This window comes from Megalobrama amblycephala, linkage group LG14 (assembly GCF_018812025.1).
Source record: "Megalobrama amblycephala isolate DHTTF-2021 linkage group LG14, ASM1881202v1, whole genome shotgun sequence".
NCBI classification, from domain to species: Eukaryota; Metazoa; Chordata; class Actinopteri; order Cypriniformes; family Xenocyprididae; genus Megalobrama; species Megalobrama amblycephala.
Genome location: NC_063057.1, coordinates 46,026,452 through 46,047,371, shown reverse-complemented (window position 1 = coordinate 46,047,371; position 20,920 = coordinate 46,026,452). Strand labels below are relative to the sequence as shown.

The 20,920-nt window shown below is 35.8% G+C and overlaps 1 protein-coding gene across 1 annotated transcript; it reads left to right on the top strand.

Annotated features, from left to right (window-relative positions):
• The first annotated feature begins 2,982 nt into the window (after nt 1-2,982).
• LOC125245794 (gastrula zinc finger protein XlCGF57.1-like) lies at nt 2,983-17,343 on the top strand. The gene is made up of 3 exons (XM_048156556.1): nt 2,983-3,078; nt 4,727-4,881; nt 14,937-17,343. Exons 2-3 carry the CDS (start codon nt 4,797-4,799, stop codon nt 16,580-16,582), a joined length of 1,731 nt encoding a protein of 576 aa, XP_048012513.1. The 5' UTR covers nt 2,983-3,078; nt 4,727-4,796; the 3' UTR covers nt 16,583-17,343.
• Nucleotides 17,344-20,920: the final 3,577 nt, after the last annotated feature.

Sequence of the window (20,920 nt, the reverse complement as noted above, 5' to 3'; positions counted from 1 at the left end):
GCAAACTTCTCAGACACATCTGACCCTTACAGTTACATAGGCCAAGAGGCCTCAAAACACTTCTAGTAAGCAAACTAATTCTACAATTGTAGATAGATAAAATACTAAATCACCTGTAAAACTGCTTGAATCAAAATCACACACTGTTCGTTGTTGGCCAGAGGAGAACTGGACCCCGACTGAGCCTGATTTCTCCCAAGGTTTTTTTTTTCCTCCATTTTGTCACCTGTATGAGTTTGGGTTCCTTGCTGCTGTCGCGTTATATAAATAAAGGTGAATTGACTTATATCTTCAGCTGTTCCTCTAATGTCAACCCTCCCAGTGAGGTGTTTGTATAGCATATCTGAGAGGAAGTGAGGACCTGGATCACCATGAACAACAGAAACTGCAATCTTCTGCCCAGCAAGGAAGTATTCATCTTCTCTGGCAGCTTTAGTAAATGGTTTGTTCTTCTCCAGTTAGTAAAAAAAAAAAAACAAGACAATTATGAACAGGACATATAAAAGGTAGGGTTAAGTAAATAATTTACTTACATTGTTGAAGGTGAGAAATATCCTATTTTCTAGACCATCAAAGATTATCCATGCTCTTAAACAGTGGGACCACCTGTGTCCACTCCATCTTTAGTTGTGCCTTCGCCATCTGTGAATTTAACAAGCCTGTTGTGAAATGGGTCATATGATGCAGGTTTAAAACCACAGACTGCTTCATCCCAAACATTAGCTTGGTTTATGTTGAATATGCTGCAAGACATCGTTATGATCTTCAATGAGAGATCTGACACAATGCAGCTGTTAATACATATGTGCTGTAAAACATAAAGAGGTTTTGACTGAGTTAAGCAAAATAATGATGAAATGGAAAAAAAAAAAATAATAATGAATACATTTAGGAACATGGTATTGAGAGTAACTTGAACATATTTTCTGCTCTCATCTTACTCTACTGAGCATTTTTGATTACTATTTGTGCATACAGATGTGTAATTGCTGTACAAAGAAAACGGGATTAACAGGAATTTACATCCATTGACATACAAAAGTAATTGTAGGCTAATTCTAAAGCAATTAATTTATTTTTATGAAACTATTTTTAAGGTAATGCAACAAGCTTACATGTAGAAGTTTTGTTGGCCATGTGCGTGTTCTTGGATATTTGTTCTGGTTTATCCTGCTTCCTAGATTTGTCAGATATACAACAATTATTAAAATAACATTATAACTGACCTTAAACAAACCCCATAAAACAGAATATATACCTTGTAACTTTGCAAGGTATGAACATAAAATATGAATTACTAGGTCCAAAAAAAGCAGAGAGAGATCAGGGATCTGATCTGCAGTTGTATAGCTGGTACAAGGGGACGTACATGTAAGCATTTCACTTTTTTAAATCTTCTCACTTGTGGTGATGGTGAGACTTTCCCAGACATGAACACTCATGTCCCATTGATTCAAATGAATAGGTATATAATTTATGCAAAATTTCAAAACCATGTAGTGACAAATATATGTGACTGCTGTACATTCTCACTATAAAAAATGTGCTTGTCAACTAGGAACCTTTTAATGAGACAAGTGAGACAAAACCAGAAAATGCTTTTAATAATTCAGTACAGTCTATACAAAAAAGACTTGTTGGAGCACCGGCGTTGCGCAGACCGATCGGCATATGACATCAAAGTACCACGAGAGCATTTGGAGAATAAAGGAAGTAAAGGGAAGTATCTTTTAAATTAGCCACAGTATGCTTAAAGGATTAGTTCACTTTCAAATTAAAATTTCCTGATAATTTACTCACCCCCATGTCATCCAAGATGTTCATGTCTTTCTTTCTTCAGTCGAAAAGAAATTAAGGTTTTTGATGAAAACATTCCAGGATTTTTCTCCATATAGTGGACTTCAATGGCCTCAAAGGTCAAAATTACAGTTTCAGTGCAGCTTCAAAGGGCTTTAAACGATACCAAAAACGAGGAATAAGGGTCTTATCTAGAGAAACGATCAATCATTTTCTTAAAAAAAAAAACATTTTAACCATAAATGCTCATCTTGAACTAGCTCTCTTCTTCTTCTCTATTAGAATTCTGGCAGTGTAGACACTGCTAAGTGTATTACTGCCCTCCTCAGGTCAAAGTTTGAACTAAATTGTCATATACAATATGCTAGTGCAAGTATATAACAATTAGTTATATACTTACTAATTAGAGAGAAGGACATGGACATCTTGGATGACATGGGGGTGAGCAAATTATCAGGAAATTTTAGTTTGAAAGTGAACTAATCCTTTAAAAATGTTTAAATGAGATATAGACAAGATGCTCTTTTTGAAACAGCACTTAAAATATTTGGGGATGGTCCTTATACACAATTATTCTGGATTGATTATGTTAAATGTATTAACCAAAGTTTGTCGTTTTAAATTGCTGCTTAAGGATGTGTTGGTTGGTTGGTTAAGGATGTGTTTGGTTTTTATAAAATAAATAAAAATATGTAATTAATTATTAATATTTTATTGCTGCTTACCAAAATTCACAGTCACCCTTGTTTTTAAAAAAGAATCCAAGCTATTTCACCTTCATATTTCTCTGAAGCTCTTAAGATGATAAACCTGTGCTTTTTAATTTATTTTGCCAAAGGTAAAGTTGTGGTATTCTAAGGCCCAGTTTCACAGACAGGGCTTAGCCTAAAGCCAGGATTAGACCTTAGTTCAATTAGGATATTTAAATAGCTTTTATAAATGCACACTAGAAAAAAACATTACTGATATGTCAGTACAAGTTGCTTTCAGTTAAAACAGCTCAAATATGCATTTTAGTCCAGGACTAGCTTAAGTCTTGTCTGTGAAACCAGGGGTAAATTTTGTAGTTTGTGTTTCTATTTCCTGTTTAAGTCTGTATGTTGGCAATAAAAAAAGCACAATTTCAATAATTAATATTTTAAAGAAACATTTTTATTATCTCTTTAAGCTGGTTTGCCAAGTACTATAAAACTTTAAAGAAAGACTTTTATTTTGGTCTGGTGATGTGACGTCATATGGATGCGACGCGACCCCACATCTGTTGTGATTCGACTGAAGAAGGTTTGTGTTTTTAAGCATTTAAAGTCTTTAACCCGATACAAAGGGTAATGTTCCTCCATGGATATTTCCAGTTCCTAATGTAGACTTAAAGAAAGAACTAAAGAAAGAATGGACTGAAAGGAATGCTGATAATATTGGATATTTGTTTCAAGAATATGTTAAGCAGAACTACTATCAGTATATACCAATATTCACTGATGGATCTAAAGATTTGAGGAATGATCATGTAGCAGTAGGAGTGTACATACCAGAGTTTGATGTAACCATATGCAAAAGAATTAATGACAATTTACCAGTATTTACAGCTTAAGTAGTAGCCATAATTTTAGGATTTCAATGGGAAGTAAGACCTCAAAGAGTTATTATCTGTTCGGACTCTGTTGCAGCTTTTAATAGTTTGAATTCAACTGAAACCATAAGAGAGGATTTACATAAAGAGATTTTCACGATAATGTTAAATATAGAGAGAATTTTTTGTTGGGTTCCAGCTCATACTGGCGTGGAGGGCAGTAAGATTGCAGATTTGACTGCAAAGAATGCACTGAAATTAAAGGACGAGGAAATAATGAAAGTCCCATTTGGTAAAGGTGAGGCCAAATCATTAATTAAAACAAAAGTGAGAGAAGCATGGCAGAAAAAGTGGGACATAGATAACAAAGAATGACATTATTATAATATTCAGAAGAGAAGTGATTTTATCAAAATTAAGACTTGGACATACTGGTTTAAAATCAACCCTGTTTTTAATGAGGAAATGCATATCAGATAATTGTGATGACTGTAACGTTCCAGAAAATGTGGAGCATATCATTATGAGGTGCAAAAAAATATAATGCAGAAAGGAGGATCTTGCAAGATAAGATATAGGAGTTGGAACAAGAATGGAGTTTGAAGGGGATTTTGGGGGAATGTAGTAAAGCTCTTTTTAATTTTCTTAAAGATACAGAGTTAGAGCAATAATAAATAATAATTATTCTAAGTACATGAGGCCCTGAAGTTGCACACCCCGGTACAGTAGGTGGCAGTATGCACCTGAAAAATTTGGTTGCGACCCGCCAATAAAATCAGAGAAAGAGAGGGAGAAACCGATACAGATATTTCAATCAAATGTATAGCTTTTCATAATGATGTAAAACATGTAATTTATTAATTGTAATATTGTATTGCTTACGTTAATGAACATTATTTTTTTGAGTAAAGCGCATCCACACATGAGTATCAGAAAATGTGCTTCTCATTTTGCTACCTATGAATCAGTTTATTGTAAACACGAATTTGGGAACTGGCAATTAATGATAAAGAAACGGAGTGTTTCGAAACTTAACGTCAAATGAACCAAATAAGATTTTACAAAATGATTCAGTGATTTGAAGTGCTCGAATCAGGGTACGCTGGTATACAGTACAAATGCAACGAGAACACAAACAATGACACCTTTTATTAATATGTAGCAATTTTTTTTTTTTTTTTTTTGTTTCTGGTGATGGCTTTGAATTTTTTGTTTGTTTGTTTGGCTAATCAGAGCATTCATGGCCATTATCACATTACCAGTGCACTGACTACTAAACTAGGGAGCTGACTGAGATGCACCCAGATGTTTAGTTTGGATTTATTTATTTTTTCTGCTTATTATTCTCATCTTAAACAGGACAGAGTGTGCAAACACAGAAAATCTCCTGGTGAAGCAACTGAGATCTACATGACACACTATTATAAAGATGGCGTTTATTAAAGAGGAGAGCGAAGACTTGAAGATTGAAGAAGTATTCAGTCTGAAACAAGAAGATACTGAGGAACAAGCAGGTTGGTTTCATTATCAAAGCTGAACTCAGTCATTTGATCCTTGTTAAAATTCCCACTTGTGCAGAAATTAATATTTTTGGAAGAAAGTCAGATGAGTGTCCTAATTAAAGTGATTTAATTTGACTTTGAGTGGTTCGCTCAAAGTTAAACATCCGTCATAAAGAAATGTTGCATGTTAAATTAGAAAAATATCAATGTAGTGAAAAAAAAAAAAAAAATTATCAAGCTATTATCAATAATTATCAGCTATTTTGGGCATCCAAGACCAACGATGAATCCGAAATTGATTACTTCACTTCCAAATAGCATGCGAAGTACAGTACGAGTATTATGTCAGAAAAATTTTTTTTTTTTATTATATATATATATATATATATATATATATATATTATTTGGAAAAACAATAGACCAAAAGTCCCCAAATGACCTACTACTTCCGGTGAGATTCTGATGTGCGCATATGATGGACACTTTACTATCCCATGAGGCCACGGGAGGGGATTTATGAATAGAAGTGAAGCTTGTAGGTCAGGGGCCGTATTCACAAAACATCTTAAGGCTAAAAGTAGCTCCTAACTTGCCAATTTAGGAGAAACTCTTAAAAATAATGGGCGTGTCAGTCCTAATTTTAGGACTCCTAAATTTTTGCTCTAAGAGTATTTCACAAAGCATTTTAGCGCTAAAACTAGCTCCTAAGTCTGTGAAACGTTAGGAGTAGTCAAGAGGACTCCTAAATCACTACCCCGCTAGAAATTTTACGTTCCCAGAACATTCTCAGGACGTCCCCACTGGTGTTGAGTAACGTTCCCATTATGTTCACAGACGGTCACGATGTGGAGTTCTTTTAAGTTTTGGGGGACATTATTTGGTGGACCTTCAGGGAACATTCAAGACATTCTCTGAACGTTTAGGGAACCATACTTTATTTGGAAATGTTCTCAGAACGTCCCTGCTGCCCTTGTCAAAAACTTGACTAATAAAAGTGGCTGTTCAAACAAAAACTATTTTCACTTAAAGCTCTATACAGGTATTTTCATAGTTAATATTTTGAAACCTTTTCTTTAAAATGCAAATCTCTTGCATTAAGTCATTAGCTGACAAAAACACACACATGAGCTAAATGTAACTGCTGTATCACTGCATCAGTAACTACACAGTTACTGTCTTTAAATAAAACAACATGCAGCAGAACATCAGTGTTTCTGGATCATCACTGACTGAAGCACAGGAGCTACCCTTCAGCACAATGGTGACACATAAAAAACAGATAACACAAACAACATTAAACAATAACAGGGGCTGTATTCACAAAACATTTTATCTTACCACTAAGAGTTCTCCTAAATAGCAGTAAAAGTTCTTAGCTAAGAGTTTTCTCTTAAAAGCTATTCACAAAGCTGCTGAGACAAACTTTTACTAAGGAATAGACTGAAGTCTTAAGCTAAGAGTAAGGGCGGGGTTGACCTCGTTGCTATGGACTATACACACAGTGATTGGCTGATGGGGAGGAGTCAGCGATTTAATCATAGAAATATTGTAGAATGAGGTGTCATGTTTCCATATTAAAATAAAGGTTTAAAAATACAAATGTTGCCCTATTCAAATAAATGTTTTTTTAATAAAAATGTTCCCACAGTTAAAATAAAATGTTGACATATTTTTGCCATAAAGGTTTAAAATGTAGGCTAAGTGTCACTAATTAAACTATCCAGTTAATTGTCCACCTCTTGGATGTCTTCATCTCAAGAGAATGCAGAATTCAACCGACAAATTATGTTTTATAAACAAAGTTTGGGAGAAACACATTCAAACGGTCTTTCTAATCAGCACGAGAAGAGGAATAAATACACAGATGAGATTATATATATATATATATTTTTTTTTTTACTCTATTCAATTATTTGTAAGTGTGAACCCATGTAAACCACTGCCACAGGTAATCAGACAATATTTATTTATTTATTTATTTGTTAAAGATTAATTTTTGGCATCTCATCATTGATTCAAATCTATAAATCATTTTTTTTTATTGCATTGCATTTTATTGCATTTATGAAGAAAATGTTCAGCACCTAAGGCTCTATCCTCTATTCCCTCAATGGTTTTCAGTGTCTTTGTGTGGATTAGGACTGTTTGTGATTTGGTCTTAGTGACTTAGGAGTCCTCTTGACTACTCCTAACGTTTCACAGATTTAGGAGCTAGTTTTACCGCTAAAATGCTTTGTGAAATACTCTTAGAGCAAAAATTTAGGACTCCTAAAATTAGGACTGACACGCCCATTATTTTTAAGAGTTTCTCCTAAATCGGCAATTTAGGAGCTACTTTTAGCCTTAAGATGTTTTGTGAATACGGCCCCAGATCTCTCTAGATCTCTGCATCTTCACTTATTACAAACCAAATTTTACAGAACATTTGGGACATAAAACGTCCTCTTTTGGTAATGAAAGAGCTGCAGTTCAAGGTTCATTATATGATTTTAGGGGGACGTTCCAATTTGGTTTATTTTATGGTCACATAAGAACGTTACAATGAGGATATTTAGGACATTAAACTGAACATTGCTACATGGTCATCTAATAACGTTCTTGATATGAGTTTAGGGGAACGTTCTATTTTGGTTATTTTATGGTCGCGCAAGAACGTTACAAAGAGGACATTTGGGAAGTTAACAGAACGTCCTATAGTGATAGTCCCCTAAACATTCCCAGAACATCCTGAATGTTCCCTGAAGATCCACCAAATAACGTTCCCCAAACCTTAAAAGAACTCCACATCGTGACCATCTCTAAACGTTCTGGGAACGTTACTAGACAATGTTCTTAATACCAGTGGACGTTCTGAGAATGTTCTGGGAACGTAAAATTTTTAGCAGGACAACCTCCCACATAGAAGGCAACGTTCTCAGGACCTTGCGCAACGTTCCCTAAAAGTTCTCAAAAGGTGATGAAAATTCTGAACCTTTACAGAACATTCGGGACGTTCCTTAAACGTCTTCTTTTGGTAATGAAAGTGCTGCAGTTCAAGGTTCCTTATATGACTTTAGGGGGACGTTCTCTTTTGGTTATTCTATGGTCAAAAAAGAACGTTACACTGTAAAATGTAATTAGTTGAGTTTACTTAGAAAGCTTAATTAAACTGTTGGGTTTACATAAAAAACTTAAGGAAACCGATTGCCTTAAATTTAGCAAGTAAGTTAACTCATCATTTTGAATTGATAAAACTAGCTACCACACAGTACAGAGTACTTAGAAATCTTGAGGATTGGTAATTCAATTTTACAAATTGAGTACTTAGTTCAGTCATGTTAAAAATCTTGTTCACATTATGTAGAAACTGCCTTAAATTTCTCAAGCATTTTTTACTCAAAGTTGCAACAATGGACCATACATTTATTTGTATTTATTAAACTGGAGATACTGTTGAAAATAATAAAGTTTGATGTCACCATCATGGTGGAAAGTGTTTGCTTTAGTTGGGCTCTTGACCTTGACTTTTAACATTAGTGTTTCTCTGGCTGTTGTAACTCAGTGTTTGTAAGACACAGCTGTTATGGTGAAAAAAGCCAAAAGAAATACTGGGATTGATCTATTGCATCTTTTCTGATGATATCATTGAATACCCACAGATTTAATCCTGAGGTTTATACTTAATCAAAAGTGTGGTTTGTCTTTAAAAACAAATAAGTATTTTTTTAATAACCAATAAAACTATAGCAAGAGACGGAGCACTGTTGAAATCATATTTTTAATATGTTAGTCAAAAAACATTTTGGACTGTATAGACACACAGAGACATCAAGAATCAGTGGTACAGATCAATCCCAGTATTTCTTTTGACTTTTTTCACCATAACAGCTGTGTCTTACAAACACTGAGTTACGACAGCCAGAGAAACACTAATGTTAAAAGTCAAGGTCAAGAGCCCAACTAAAGCAAACACTTTCCACCATGATGGTGACATCAAACTTTATTATTTTCAACAGTATCTCCAGTTTAATAAATACAAATAAATGTATGGTCCATTGTTGCAACTTTGAGTAAAAAATGCTTGAGAAATTTAAGGCAGTTTCTACATAATGTGAACAAGATTTTTAACATGACTGAACTAAGTACTCAATTTGTAAAATTGAATTACCAATCCTCAAGATTTCTAAGTACTCTGTACTGTGTGGTAGCTAGTTTTATCAATTCAAAATGATGAGTTAACTTACTTGCTAAATTTAAGGCAATCGGTTTCCGTAAGTTTTTTTATGTAAACCCAACAGTTTAATTAAGCTTTCTAAGTAAACTACACTAATTACAAAAAAATTACATTTTACAGTGTACAAATAGGAGATTTGGGACATTAACAGAATGTTCCCACATGGTCCTCTGTTGGTCATTTAATAACGTTCCCGATATGACTTCAGGGGGACGTTCTATTTTGGTTATTTTATGGTCATGCAAGAACGATGTGGAGTTCTTTTAAGGTTTGGGGAACGTTATTTGGTGGACCTTTAGGGAACATTCAGGACGTGTTTAGGGGACTATCACTATAGGACGTTCTGTTAACTTCCCAAATGTCCTCTTTGTAACGTTCTCGTGCGACCATAAAATAACCAAAATAAAACGTTCCCCTAAACTCATATCGGGAGCGTTATTAAATGACCAACAAAAAAACCATGTAGCAACGTTCAGTTAATGTCCTAAATATCCTCATTGTAACGTTCTTGTGTGAGCATAAAATTAACCAAATTGGAACGTCCCCCTAAAATCATATAAGGAACCTTAAACTGCAGCACTTTCATTACCAAAAGAGGACGTTTTATGTCCCAAATGTTCTGTAAAGTTTTAGAATTTTTGTCACTTTTAGACAAAGTTGCACAAGGTCAAGAGAATGTCGCCGGCTGTGTGGGTGTTTTATACAAAATAATAAAGTTTGAAGTCACCGTTATAGAGGAGAGCGTTTGCTTTAGATGGGCTCTTGATTCTTGACATTTTTAACATTTGATTTTCTTTGGCTGCTTTAACTGTGTTCTCAAAACACATTAGTTATAGCAAAAGAAAGAAGGAGAATGTCTGATAAGATGAATTTGGTTGTTTTGTGCTGGTGATGCAATCATCATGGAGTGTCCTGATTCATTGATCATCACCAAAATCTAAACTGAGTGTATTAAATTGGATTTTTGCATTAATTAAAGGTGTTTTTACCCCCTTTTTTATTAGTTTTTTTATACATTATGCAGAGTTTTGAGCAGTGTTTTTTAGACTCACACAGACATCATGAATCAGCGTATGATCCTCAGCAATGGTGACACTAAAATATCTTTTTTGTAGCTTGTTTTGTGATGTTCAGTGTTTATCTGAAAATTTTGTCACCATTGTTGAGGATCATATGCAGAATCTTGATGTCTGTGTGAATCTACATGATACTGTCTGAATAATTTCTGCATAAGGATAAAAACTTTCATAATTTCAAAGTAGGACAGGTTCTCCTGCATTATATCTAGATGAATGATAACACAATATTCAAAGATTTGTGAATAAGACCACTGTATGACTTTATATCATCAATAATCCAAACCAATTTGATCAGACTTTGATTTTCTCACAATTTTTTATTGTACCAAATGCTTTAGAAAAACACAGTTACAACAATTGGAGAAAAACTAAAGTCAAATTGTCAAGGGTCAGGAGCCCAACTAAAACAAGCGCTTACCTCCATAACGGTGACATTTATAAATTTTGATAAAACATCTACACCTCATTAAGAAGATGTGTATGAAAGAAACAAAAACTTTTATTAGTCAATTTAGCTCTAATTTTCAATTCATGTTTTTGAAAAGGGCAGCAGGGACGTTCTGAGAACATTTCTAAATAAAGTGTGGTTCCCTAAACGTTCAGAGAACGTCTTGAATGTTCCCTGAAGGTCCGCCAAATAACGTCCCCCAAACCTTTAAAGAACTCCACATCTTGACCGTCTGTGAACATAATGGGAACGTTACTCAACACCAGTGGGGACATTCTGAGAATGTTCTGGGAACGCAAAATTTCTAGCGGGGTAACCTGTCACCTAGTAACGTTCCCAGAACGTTCAGAGACGGTCACGATGTGGAGTTCTTTTAAGGTTTGGGGAAAGTTATTTGGTGGACCTTCAGGGAACATTCAGGATGTTCTGGGAATGTTTAGGGGACTATCACTATAGGACGTTCTGTTAACTTCCCAAATGTCCTCTTTGTAACATTCATGCATGACCATAAAATAACCAAAATGGAACGTTATTAAATGATCAACAGAGGACCGTGTGGGAACGTTCTGTTAATGTGCCAAATATTCTCTTTGTAACGTTCTTTTTTTGACCATAAAATAACCAAAATGGAACGTCCCCCTAAAGTCATATAAGGAACCTTGAACTGCAGCACTTTCATTACATTCATTATATGTATATACTAGTTTAATTAGTGACACTTAGCCTATATTTTAAAACCTTTATGGCAACAATATGGCAACATTTTATTTTGAATAGGGCAACATTTGTATTTTTAAACCTTTATTTTAATATGGAAACATGACACCTCATTCTACAATATTTCTGTGATTAAATCGCTGACTCCTCCCCCCATCAGCCAATCACTGTGTGTATAGTCCATAGCAACGAGGTCAACCCCGCCCTTACTCTTAGCTTAAGACTTCAGTCTATTCCTTAGTAAAAGTTGGTCTCAGCAGCTTTGTTAATAGGTTTTAAGAGAAAACTCTTAGCTAAGAACTTTTACTGCTATTTAGGAGAACTCTTAGTGGTAAGAAAATGTTTTGTGAATACGGCCCCTGATATGTAAAGGACATTTAACTCCTTTTTCTTTATCTTTTGTGTCTCATATTGAGTTCTTGTAAGAGTTCTTTTTGCCCCTCGTGCATTTTTTTTTTTCTTGGACAAGCAAACTTTGACTGTTACTCTCCTTCCAAAAAACATGTAGACTGGGACATGCTAGAATTAGTCAAATGTCCATGGTGTGGAGGTGACATTTTCATAATTTACTTTTGAAATGTGAAACCTTTTGGATTTACACATTTATATACTGTAGCCAGAGCTGTGTACTTATTAATTGTAATCAGTTACTGATTACAAATTACATGACAAAATGTTATTATATTTATTATAATATATTCTATTCACTAAAAAGAGCCTCAACAGATATTTTTTTTTTTTTTTTTTTAAGTGCAGTGTATGGACAGTTAATACTTCAAAATACTAACACTAATGTACCTGTTGAAAGTAAAACTGAATAAATCAAAATCACAACTTATGATTTTAAAACATTTACTTAAAATTAAGTACATTTAGAAAATGGCAACATTAGACAAAAAAAAAAATATTGAAAAACATGAAATTCACAGCAATATCGCTGCTACATCAAATATTTAATCTAAAAACACGACATGCATATGACAGTATAAATGAAAAACATCAAACAATAGTAACATTGCAAACATGAATTTTGAAAAAGATTAAATTCACAGCAATAACATTTATAGGTCAAATATTCATCTCAAAACGTTTTAAGTGCATAGTAACTGTGAAGAAAAAATAAACAATAGCAACATTACAAAAAATGAATATTAAAGAACATGAAACTCACAGCAATTACATTGCTAGGTCAAATTTTTCATCTCAATACTTGAATTTCATACTTGAATTGCATATGATAAAAACAATGACGAAAAATTAATAATAAAGAACATGAAATTCACAGCAATAACATGATGTCTGTACATTTAGTGGTTAAACGCTGTGTTCCCCTCTATTTTCCACAATTTCTTGTTGTTGCTGATGTCTGTACACAATTCCACACCCTCCCCCTCACTGCCAGAAAAATCTCTTAGAATCGTGGACATATATAAACGGCAGGTTTTTTATTAAAAATAATATAAACGTTAAAAAAAAGGAAAATCAATGAATTGTGAACAACTTACTGCCATTGTGTAAATAATGTAATCAAGTAATCCATAAAAAAGTAACTGTAGTCTGAGTATTTTAAAAAGTAGTTTACTCTAATTACAAGTACTTTTACAAGTAATTTTTGAAATCTGATTACATAATCCAGATTACATGTAATCTGTTACTACCCAGCTCTGACTGTAGCACAGGGCTATTCTAATACAATTTGAGAAGGTCCACTTGCACATATTTCCTTAGTGGGAAAGGTCCGGATAGATATCTTCATTTATGTAGTGCAGCACAGTGACAAACATACTTGTCCACACTAGGATTTGGGATCATGTTCATTGTGTAGAATGCAGCCTCGCAGAAGTATGTGGAACCAAACATGTTCAGGATGTGTAGTGCCTTTGTTTTTTTTAGAACAGGGAAATCAGCTGCAGGCACCATCTTTCTCCAGAAAGTGTCAGGGTCACAATTACCAACCACATTTTCTTGCAGTTCAGTCAACTCCATTTGTAGTGATGTAACATTTGGCCATCTGAAGATCTGTTTGCTTCCTCTAAAATCTAAGTGACATTTGTGACCAAGAATGGGTTCTGTATGGTCAGCAGTAGTTGTCTTCCAAGAACAAAATCATCAAAGCGAAGCTTAAAGTTGTCCATCAGCATGGTAGGTCATATCTTTTTCTCCCTGGGTTTGCTCCAAATGTTTGGGGAGGTGGATAAGTTCACCTTGAAAGGCGTCTTGAAAATCTCAATTCCTCTGGAAACAAATGTTATAATGTTATAAATGTTATAATGTTATATAGCCCACTGAATCATTCTCAGACTTAAGTCAACAATGGAAGCACTTGGGAGAGAACAGTCAGGAGACTTATTTCTTAGCACAAAAGAGGACAGTGGTACAAGAGGATTACCAAATCATTGTTTTAAGTGTGAAAATATAGCAAAAGTAACACAGAAATTCAAAAACAATGGACTTGTGACAAGGCGCCTGAAATAATCAGGCCTTCATTTTAAGCTTTCATTTAGTGATGAGGGATTTTTTTGCAAGACAAACAGCAGGAGAAATACCAAGCGAGTGTCTCAGAGCCAGCAAAAGCTATGAAAAGAGTGACTGTTTATCTCACAGAGTAAGATGCAGCCTGCAGAAATGACATGCATGGTTGTTGTTCTCACTGGAACTACCTACTGTGGCCAAAGCACAATAAAGTCAGTTAGCCATTTCCAAAGTCCATCTTTACAAAATATAGATTCTGGGAATCAATACTCTGGTCCAATGAGACCAAATCAATCATTTTGGATCTAACAGCATCCAAAATGTTATGGTGTTGCTAGAGGAAGAGTACAGTGAGAAGTGCCTGGTTCCCACAGTACAATTCAGTGATAGTAAATCTCTTATATAGGGATGTATGAGTGCTGAAGCTGTGAGAGAGTTGTGCTTTATCAATGCTGTCATGAATTCCCATACCACTGTGTAATACAATACACAAACTTGAAACATAAGATGTTACCCTTTCCTCATGCCCTGCATTGTTGGGCATTTTTTCAACATGACAATGACGATATGCATTCTCCCAAAAACCTTCAGTGGACATGTATTGCACTCAATCTTAACACTCTTGAGCACCTGTAGGGGATTCTGTAGAGACGAGTTGAACAACACTCGCCATTAAAGATCGGGGCATTTAAGGAGCTCATCATCCAGGAGTTAAACAGGACAGATGTGACAATTTGTCAGATAGATAGAACCTTGTCAACAAATTTCAATTCTCAAGTTGTCCAAAAGAATGTTGTGGTCTGTGTTGATGGAAGATGTAACTTTAGTAAGCTAGTTTCTATGCTTCAAAAGGGCTTAAATCTTGGCTGAATTTTTTTTTTTTTTTTTTTACACAGATACCATTACTCTGAGATAAGGGGTTTTGATAACTGCCAGTTTGAAGGTTTTTGGGATGTGTCCTAAATGAAGCAAATAATTGACAATACTGTGAGGAGGTTCTGATATTACAGAAATCACCTCTTAGTAGTTAGCATATGTTATTGGTTTTGATACTTTACATGTCTAAATGTTTTGATCTCTGTTGTTTTGTGCCATCAAACTGGGGTTAACTTAACTACTTTTGTTTTTTTCACCTTAGACCCAACGACACTGAACGAAGATGGTAAAATCCTAAATGAAACAGAAGAGAAGGATCAGTATGAGAATTGTCATGCTTTCATAACTCAAGCAAAATCATGTAGATGCTCACAGACTGAAAAGACTTCCTCACGAAAAACAATCCAGAAGACAGGATCTGGATTTTATTTCACCTGCTTTGATTGTGGAATGAGTTTCGATCAACCTGAAAAGCTAAAAGTCCACATGGAAATTCACAATGGAGATATGCCACTGAAAGAGGAGAGTACAGTCCTCAATGAAATGGAAGAGAAGGATCAGTATGAGAGACAGCATTCTTTCACAACTAAAGAAAAGTCATATAGATGCTCACAGACTGAAAATACTTCTGTCCACATAGGAATTCAAAATGGAGAGAGCCCTCACACCTGTCAACAGTGTGGAAAGAGTTTTACTCAAAAAGGAAACCTTAACAGGCACATGACAATTCACACTAGAGAGAAACCTCACACCTGTCAACAGTGTGGAAAGAGTTTCAGTCGAAAAGGACACCTTGACAAGCACATTAAAATTCACACTGCTGAAAAGCCTCACACCTGCCAACAGTGTGGAAAACGTTTCACTCAAAAAGGAAATCTTAATCTCCACATGAGAATTCACACTAGTGAGAAGCCTTTCGCCTGCCAACAGTGTGGAAAGAGATTCACCCAAAAAGGGCACCTTGACAAGCACATGAAAATTCACACTGGTGAAAAGCCTTTCACGGCAGCACCAAACCTTCGGTGTCATATGAACCATCACAATGGAGAGAAGCCGTTCATCTGTGATCAGTGTGGAAAGAGTTTCACTGAAAAAGGAAACCTTAAAATCCACATGAGAATTCACACTGGAGAGAAGCCTTTCTCCTGCACTCAGTGTGGACAGAGTTTCACATATAAAAAAACCCTAATCGCCCACATGAGAAATCACACTGGAGAGAGTCCTTTCACCTGCAAACTGTGCGGGAAGGGCTACACATCGGAAGAAAATCTCAGTTATCACATGAACCGTCACACTGGAGAGCGGCCATTCAAATGTGATAAGTGTGGAAAGAGTTTCATACGTCAAGCAACCCTGAGCGTTCACTCAAGAGAGAACTGTTTTATATGTCATAAGTGTGGAAGAAGTTGCCGTACCCTTAAAAGCCTTAACAAGCATGTTAAATTTGGACACAATGGAAGGAAGCCTTTCAAATGCCACCAGTGTGGAAAAAGTTACAGATTCAAAAAAACCCTCAAGAATCACATGAGTCTTCACACTGGAGAGAAGCTTTTCACATGTCCTCAGTGTAAGAGGAGTTTCCCTTATCAAAGAGATCTGAAATGTCATTTGCAATCTCATTCTGGAAAGAAAATGCAGTGTTTAGAGTGTGGAAAGAGGTTTAGAAAAAGCAGCAATTTCAAAAATCATCTGCTCATCCACTCCGAAGGAAGATCTTTTAATTGTGGTCAATGTTATAAAAAATTTATTTTGCCATCACACTTAAAGATTCACCTGAAAAGTCATGTGGATGTCAGACGCTATTTGTGTTCTTCATGTGGGAAATGTTTTAAGTGGTTGGGCAATTTAAAATGGCACCAGAAAATAAAGATATGTGTTAAATTACGGCTACGTTCACAGCGCAGCTGAATGTGGCCCAAAATTGATTTTCAGAACCCTAGCATGTGGCAGTCATTAGTGATTAGGTCATGTTTACTTCTATTGATTTTTATTTTTTTATTTATTTTTTTTTTTTTGTCATATACATATGATCACTTGTGGCCATGCCTAACCATCTCATTTGCTTTGTGTAACCCTCTGCTGGTGAGTTCATATTTGTGACCCTGGACCACAAAACCAGTCATAAATCACACAGGTATATTTGTAGCAATAGGTAACAATACATTGTATGGGTCAAAAATCATTAGGATATTAAGTAAAGATCATGTTTCATGAAGATATTGACTTCATTTGGACAACTTCTCTTTTTTTTTTCTCCAATTTTTTTTTTTTTGAACCCTCAGATTCCAGATTTTCAAATATTTGGGTCTCGGCTACATATTATCCTAACCTACCTAACAATACATCAATGGAAAGCTTATTTATTCAATATCTCGATTTAAAAACATTGACCCTTATGACTATGATATATGGTTTTGTGGTCCAGGGTCACATTTAAGGTTTTTGTTAAATCTGTTCAAAAACAAGTCTTTGTTCACATGAGGAAAAAAAAGAAAAAAGAAAACAAACTACACATGGGTTCAAGCATTACTTGCCTTCAGTGGACAATCTGTTACAGAAAGGTCCACAACCACCTTGATGTTTTGGTTTTGTTTGCCTGAATTCTGTCAATTTTCTGACCCTGCTTTTGTCTTAGCCAATAAACACTCTCCATATGGATCTTCACACAAGTCTTCTGAGTCATCTCTTTACTCTCTGTAGCTATTCATAAGATAATTTGTAGATAAATATTACTCAATTCAGTGTGGTGTTTAAAATATTGTGTTAAATCACAAATCAGTTTATGCAAGTAAACACTGCAACCAGGGGCCTGTACCATGAAGCTGGATTAGCTGGCTAGCCAGGTAAGTTTCAGTTTGCGCCAATCCTGGGTTTTAGGTACCATGAAAGTAACTTGACTTTTAGGGTGTTCATCACCATGGTAACTTGCGCTCCATGGCTAACCTGCTCCGGGACAGGTTATGTTCTGGGTTAGAGATCTCAAACTGAAATTGGATGTCAGCTAAGTGACACTGACACACCCAACACAAAGTCACTCCCTCAGTTTCTCTTCCTCCAAATTAAAGGTCATTATATAGTAAAAACAAATATTTAACTATGAAATTGTCTGGATTTAATTATTTTATTATTTATATATGATTTGTATATATGATCTATTTTTTTTTATTAATCCATTACACACACGTGTAACGAATGTAGCGGTTATTAATCAATTTATGGATGAAATATGAATATAATAATTCATAAGGTTATGAATAAATTATGATTCATATATCGACCCAACGGGGAATTAAACATATATTGTGAATCAATTACAACGAATTATATTCAATTACATATATGATTAGTTCTGGTTTAATAATTATTTAGAGAAACTGTTCGTTTGTCCAGCAAACTAAGTCCCTCACAGAATATTATAAACGGAGTTATTCTCTGGCCATGAAAATAACTTGCTATTAGCATAAAGCGATCGAAAAACGTTAAAGTGACTTGGTCTTCAGTTGAAAGAACGAACAGAACAATCGAGCATGAATTAAGTGTTTAATATATGCAAACTACGAATACTGAGGTTATACGTCTAAATATATATACAAGAATATACACACATATGTACAAGAGTGGAAGTAGAGAAGGAAAGAGAGAAGGCAAGTAGTAAACTCACAACCAGTCCTAAGCCAGCACGGAAATCAGTTTCATCATCTAAGATTGAGAAACGGCAGTATACTTGCATTGGTTGTGTGTGTCGAATTTCAGGTTAGCGCTGGTGCAGTTCGTTGGCTTCCTCCGTTCCGCGGGAAGGTTTGAACTGAGGACTTGAGAGAGTTTCGCTGGAAGATGGCGGTCCCGAAGCTGAACGCGATGGCAGCGCGTGGTCACCGGAGATGTCCGGGAAAAACGTGCACGAGATGCTCGTGAGACAATCGGGAGAGAGCACCAAGAAATTGTGCGTCTTTGCTTTTATGACAGATAAGCCGACACACCTCCTTGAGGTGGGGTAGCCAATAACATGGGTGCAAAGTTGGTGGGAAAGCTTTCCCTTTGTTTGGCCTCACGACTTAATCTGCATGATTTATGATTATCAGGTCAGATTTCGAAATGGAGTGCGTTCTTCACAGTATCATCAAACACATAGAAAAATGCATTTGTCAGCTGTGTGACATATCTCAGTGAATAGCTCGTGTCCGGAGCTTTACGGAGAGATCAAACTCGACAGATCAGAAAGGCATAGACAAGAAGTTATGGTTTACAGACAGAATTCCCCTATTAAAATGCACACTAGCACAAATACACTCATTTAAACACTAGGAAACATGCATAGGCTCTAAAATATATCATGTATATATTCCAGCATAGTGGTAGTTCACATATACAGTTAAAAATGTATGATTGTGTATTTCTGTATGTGTCTGTGTGTGTGTTTTTGTGTGTCCCTGTGTGTGTGGGGTGTTGGAATGTGGATCAGGTCAGTCTCTGGGGGGGGTGCTCCTTTTGAAGTCACCGAAGTGAGGAAGTTGCAGTTTTTCTGTTTACCCTCGCAGGTCCACAAACGTGTCAAGTGGGCTCATCTTATGGCAGACTGTTCGGAGCCGGGATGGTTTTACAACCCAGTCCAGCATGCTAAAAGCGTTCTGAACATTCCAAAGTTTATTGATTATCCTGATACGTGTGCATACGCTACAGACGCAAGTTTAGTTTAACAGTTGTTATTAAGCAGTTAGTTTCAATTAATATTAATATATATAGATCATATAAATAAGGTGTAAATATACTCTTTAAATATGACCACATGTGACCTTCTATGTTTAATCTCTATAGCTATATATTATCAACTATATAAACTAACTTCACAACTTTCACTTGCACTGACAGAGAAAGATAATTTCTTTTATTTGTCCTCTTTCACATACAAGTATTTTCCATTAGTGTAAATGCGTTTAAATTCTTCATTTTCAGCAAAAGAGTTTTGAATCGCGCTGGCTCTCTCGCGAGAAGTGAATCACAGTTTATTTCTTTTGCAAGGCATGTGATTGACTGTTTGCCACTAATGTCACAGATTCATGTGCATGCGCTCCAAAACTCAGAGAAAGTTGATGATCAGCATCGTGGTACCAACAAAGCCGGATTGGAGTGGTTTGATTTTGTCAACTCGAAACTAATCCTATAACCCTGAGTTTGTTCAACTACCATCATGGTACAGGCCCCAGGGGTGTAGCCAGATGTAAACATTTTTTCTTAACTAATTGTTTTTCGCCTATAATTCTGAAACAATAACACAACATTTTAATAATGTCAAATTTTCAATCCTGCCACCTAAAAAGAGACAAAAGTTCTCTGACATAATTCTTTTAAAGCTACATGAGATAGGTAGGAGTATGGCATAAAAATATCTAGGGGGTCCGGGGTCATGCTCCCCCAAATGTGTACAGTTTAAAGTTAAATTCATCAATCTGGTGCACTTTGAGAGCTCCAAACCAAATTCAACAAAAAACAGACACTCTGCATACAGAGTGTTCGCTGTTGATTGCCAAGGCAAAAAAGCCGCATAATATTGGAGAGGAGCTAATCAAACCGCCTGCATTAAAATAGTGGAGGGACTATGTGGCCTGCAAGCAGCTGAAAAAGTTAAATCTGTCCCACTTTCAAACAACACTGAAAGACAGAATTGATAAAATGGCAGAAAAATGCAAAAAACAGTTGCGCGAAAAGCTTAGAGAAGTCCAATTTGCTCTAACAGCTGGATGAAACGACCACAATGGCAAGAGAGTCTGTGCTTATCGTATATGTACAGTATGTTAACAGAGATGAGTTGAAACGGGACATACTTATGCATGTCGTTTCATCTTGTTGGTCTGCAGAAAAAGCCTACAACCTGCAACATGAAGACCTAGTGTAAATGAGCAGATAATTCTGTGTAGCGTGAGGAGGCCTGAAAAGGGGGGAAGGGGGCAGATGTTACTTAGCCTCCGGGATCCTAGAGTATTTGCTCTGGAACACTTCCCTCTTCTGCTGTTTCCTTCTCCCTCTTCTTCAATGCGGATGCTTCACCTATTAGCTTGCAAATGTCTGTTCAATTGGCGGCATTGAATCATAACCATATTCCTGCACCCCCTCAACATCAGCATAATTTTGCCTGTGAATGGTGGATGCGAGCAGAATATGGCTTTCCCGAATATCTCCACACCTCAGCGTGTAGATTTGGGAGAAAGGGAAAATTCATATAAGCTGGACAGTTATGTCCCAACAGGA

What these genes read in the sequence shown, in the direction of transcription:
- LOC125245794 (XM_048156556.1), top strand. Translation starts at nt 4,797, where the DNA reads ATGGCGTTTATTAAAGAGGAGAGCGAAGACTTGAAGATTGAAGAAGTA. An exon ending in AGATACTGAGGAACAAGCAG is followed by an intron (nt 4,882 to 14,936) that starts GTTGGTTTCATT and finishes TTTTCACCTTAG; the next exon opens with ACCCAACGACACTGAACGAA.